This window comes from Otolemur garnettii, unplaced genomic scaffold, assembly GCF_000181295.1.
Source record: "Otolemur garnettii isolate 467f Iridium unplaced genomic scaffold, OtoGar3 scaffold00152, whole genome shotgun sequence".
NCBI classification, from domain to species: Eukaryota; Metazoa; Chordata; class Mammalia; order Primates; family Galagidae; genus Otolemur; species Otolemur garnettii.
Window position 1 is genome coordinate 2,204,883 of NW_003852547.1, and position 4,665 is coordinate 2,209,547.

General features: G+C 48.0%; 1 protein-coding gene across 1 annotated transcript in view; it reads left to right on the forward strand.

Annotated features, from left to right (window-relative positions):
* CLPTM1 (CLPTM1, transmembrane protein) overlaps positions 1-4,665 on the forward strand; it is a 48,054-nt gene that overhangs the window by 28,113 nt on the left and 15,276 nt on the right. The window contains exon 5 of the mRNA XM_003799500.3: positions 2,365-2,482. Coding sequence (XP_003799548.1) covers positions 2,365-2,482 — 118 coding nt within the window. The remainder of the gene's footprint in view (positions 1-2,364; positions 2,483-4,665) is intronic.

The window sequence follows — 4,665 nt, forward strand, 5'->3', positions numbered from 1 at the left end:
GTAGAATGCTGTGGCGTCACAGCTCACAGCAACCTCAAACTCTTGGGCTTAAGAGATTCTCTTGCCTCAGCCTCCCCGTAGCTGGGACTATAGGTGCCTGCCACAACACCCGGCTACTTTTTTTGTTATTGTTGTGATAGTTGTTTAGCAGGACCTGGCTGGGTTCAAATCCACTAGCCCTGGTGCATATGGCCAGTGCCCTAGCTACTGAAATACAGGTACTGAGCCATTTTAACTGTGGGGTGTTTTTTTGTTTCTTTGTTTTGTTTTTGAGACAGAGTCTCAAGCTATTGCCCTGGGTAGAGTGCCATGCCACAGCTCACAACAACCTTAAACTCTTGGGCTCAAGCGATTGTTGTTTCCTCCTCACAAATAGCTGGGACTACAGGCCCCCACCACAACGCCCAGCTATTTTTGTTGTTGTTGCTGCAGTTATCATTGTTGTTTTAGCTGGCCTGGGCTGGGTTTGAACTCACCAGCCTTGGTGTGTGTCGCCAGCACCCTACCCACTGAGCTATGGGTGCCGCCCTGGAATTTTTCTATTTTTAATAGAGGTGGGGGGTTCTCGCTTTTGCTCAGGCTGGTCTCGAATTCCTGAGCTCAGGCAATCTACCTGCCTTGGCCGCTTAGAGTGCTAAGATTTTAGGCATGAGCCATTATACATGGTTGGTATAGTCCTTTTATTTTTTTTTTATACAGACAGTTTCACTTTATCGCCCATGGTAGAGTGCCGTGTCATCACACAGTTCACAGCAACTCCAACTCTTGAGCTTAGGCAATTCCTTTACCTCAGCCTCTTGAGTAGCTGGGACTACAGGGACCCACCACAAGGCCTGGCTATATTTTTGTTGTTGCAGTTTGGCCAGGGCCAGGTTTGAACCCTGGGTATATAGGGCTGGCGCCCTGCACACTGAGCTACAGGTGCTGCCCTTTATTTATTTATTTTTTTTGAGACACGATCTCAAGCTGTCGCCCTGGGTAGAGTGCTGTGGTGTCACAACTCATAGCAGCCTCAAACTCTTGGGCTTAAGCAATTTTCTTGCCTCAGCCTCCCAAGTAGCTGGGACTATAGGTGCCTGCCACAATGCCCAGCTATTTTTTGGTTATAGTTGTCATTGTTGTTTGGTGGGCCCCAGGCTGAATTCGAACCCGCCAGCTCTGGTGTATGTGGCTGGCCCCTTAGCCTCTTGAGCTACAGGCACCAAGCCAGGTACAGTCCTCCTAACCTGCTCCAACATGTAACTTTTACAGAGACCTCAAGCCCAGCTCCAGGCCCCACCCCAAGATCCAATAAAGGCCCAGGGCCCAGCAGGCTTGGCAACAATGTCTGCTCTGAAGACTTGGATCTAACCTTTGAAGCTTCAGTATGGGGCCAGGGTAGACATAGGCAGGAAAGCCAGGTGCTTTGGTCTGTGCCTGTAGTTGGAACTTCTCAGAAGGCTGAGGCTTGAGCTCTGGTGTTTGAGGTGCAGGACACCATGGCCTGGCTTATGAATAGCCATTACACTGTAGCACAGGCAACATCATGAGACTTCCATCTCAAAATAGAAACAAAGTCAGGAAAATGAGGTGGACACATTGTAGCCCTGTGTCTTGAACTCTACTTGATGAGACAGGGAGGGCTCAAATCTGGTCTTCGCCTTCTATCCATTGCCTTTAAGCAACTTGCCTCCTCTCTAAAAGGCTGTTTCCTTATCTGTATAAAGTGAGAATAGGCCATCTTCCCAGGGAAGCAGGGAGAGTTAATGAGGTAATATGAGAAAGGTCTGGGCAGAGAGGGTCCAAATGGATGTAGGCCACAGATCATGTGAGAGTTTGAGCCACACAAGGGCCCACAGGCTGGGGCCTCTCCACACATTACGTAACCCCTTTGTCTGATTCCCAGTCACTTCATTTGAAAATGGAGTAGTAACATGACCCACTGCTTGGGGTTTATGTCTATTATACGAATTTGAACTCATTTAATACAATAAGAGCCGTGGTGTAAAGTGCCAGTGTTATTCCTATTTGATGAATTTTGTGCAAGTTCATTGACTTGAGAGCTCACTCTGTGCCAGGCACCATGCTGAATGCTCTTGGAAAATCCATCACAGTTGATGCTGTGATGACTTTGATCCTACAGGGGAGCCCTGAGGCTTAGAGAGGAAGCCTGAGCTCACAGGCCCTGCAGGGAAGGGCCTGATCCGAATCAGGATTTGCCATGTGGCTCTTAACCACTCATTTACACCCCCACTCTGAGCACTTGGTAAATGACCAGATAATTGGGGAGGGAGAAAGCTGCTAGAGCAGGTATTGTGCAGGGCTTTAGTGTTCCCTTTTCCCTAGGCAGCCAGCCTACCTACGTGACCCATGTCTCTCTTACAGAGTGTCCAGCAGAATGGGTCCATCTACATCCACGTTTACTTCACCAAGAGTGGCTTCCACCCAGACCCCCGGCAGAAGGCCTTGTACCGCCGGCTCGCCACAGTCCACATGTCCCGGAGTAAGTTACTCTCCTACAGTCAGGACCCTCTGTCCAGAGGGCTAGCATTCTGGGGGTTCCTGGGCTGGTGTGGCAGATGATGAATCACAAGTCCAGAAGGGCAAGACAGAAGCCTGGGCTCAGGAAGACTAGGATGGTGGGGCAGGCTTAGGTCCCACCCACCTTCTGTGAACTTTGTGGACACCCAGTAGGCAGACCCACGTAGGAACGGCTTGGGGACCAGAGAAGAACTGGCTAGAAAGAACAGTTGGAGATAAGGACTTTTGGAAGAGAGGAGACAGTTTTCACCAAAGGGGAAGGGCCAGAGTTGTCTTTTGCACGGCACAGGGCTTCATAGAATTAGATGCTCAAAAATAATTTGTGAATGAATGATGAGTTAAATGAGCAGAGGGAAACTGGAGTTGGCTTTCAAGATCAAGTGACTGTGTCTGCTCAGCCCCCATGAACAGGTGCTACACAAACTTGTTGCCTTTGGTGTTTGAGCATGTGTTTCGTGGAATGGTGCCTGGCTCCCAAGTGGCCTGTTAAGACGGTTCCTGCCAGATTGTGTTGTGAGCCACTTCCCAAAGGTGCACATCTGAGTAATGTCCTTACTGGGTGAAGGCAGAGTGGTGAGGGACCACATAACTGGATGAGGTCTTCCATTTCAAGCACTGTTCCGCATCAACATCCTGGTTGGCCACCTGGATTGTGCTGAACACCCACTGAGAGAATCCTGATTGGGTGAAGAAACCTCTGGGACCTTCCAGGGACCAGGAACTTTGGGTCAGGGCCAGACATTCGCAGCTTCCTACTTCGCTTAGTATTGAAAGTGAGGTTTTTTTCTACCTAGGTTATATTGTTAAATACTTTGTAAATCTCTTCTTGTGGATATTTGGTTTAAAATGCAGGTAATTTGTCAATACAATGAAACCCAGCAGTCTGTTATCCCCCCCTTCTTATCAACTTTCAAATTCATTTAGCTGTTTCTTCTGCTACTCAACCTCCATGACTTTTATTATTTTTTGCAGAAATGGGGTCTTGCTTATTGCCCAGGCTGCTCTTGAATTCCTGGCCTCAAGTGATCCTCCCATCTTGGCCTCCCAAAGTGCTAGGATTACAGGACTAAGCCACTACATTTGGCCAGTTTGCAGTTTTAGATGTAGTGTATTGACTTTTTTTTTTTTTTTCTCAAGACAGTCTTACTTTGTCGCCATTGTTAGAGTGCTTTGGTATCATAACTCACAGCAACCTCAAACTCTTGAGCTCAAGCGATTCTCTTGCCTCAGCCTCCTGAGTAGCTAGGACTATAGGCACCCACCACAACATCCGGCTGTTTTTAGAGATGGGGTCTCTCTCTTGCTCAGGCTGGTCTCAAATCATGAACTCAGGCAATCCACCTGCCTCAGCCTCCCAGAGTGCTAGAATTACAGGTGTGAGTCCCCATGTCTGGCCTGACTTTTTTTTTTTGACACAGAGTCTCATTTTGTCCCCCTTTTAAGTAGAGTACTGGGGTGTTATGATAGCTCACAGCAACCTCAAACAGCAAGACTCAAGTGATCCCTCCTGCCTTATCCTCCCAAGTAGCTGGGTCTACAGGCGCTTACCACAACTCCTGGCTAGTTTTTTTACTTTTAGTAGAGACGGTGTCTCGCACTTGCTTGGGCTGGTCTGAAACTCCAGAGCTCAAGCAGTCTGCCCTCCTTGGCCTCCCAGAGTGCTGGGACTAGAGGTGTGAGCCACCGTGCCAGGCTTTATTGACTCGAAGAGGAAATCCCAGTGCAGGAATATAGTTTTGATTAGATTAATGCTCTATTTAAATGCTTTTGAATGTGTGACTATTACTGATATCTCAACCACACAGTTGAATATGCAGTAGACGCTCCATAGTTGACAACCTCCCTATAGTGACCACCTCCTTAAGTTGACCTGATATTCATAGACCAGACATGACTCACGTGTACTCAATGGAAGTTCCCTATGTTGATCACTTCTGTATGTTGACTAGTTTGTGACAGTCCCTTGGGTGGTCAACTTACAGAGGTTCTAATTTTTTGTTCCTGTCTGTCTTAGTCTTTTTCTGTAGCTTAGAATACCTGAAACTAGGTGATTAATAAAAGGAATTTCTGGCAGCGCCTGTGGCTCAGTGAGTAGGGCACCAGCCCCATATACTGAGGGTGATGGGTTCAAACCCAGCCCCAGCC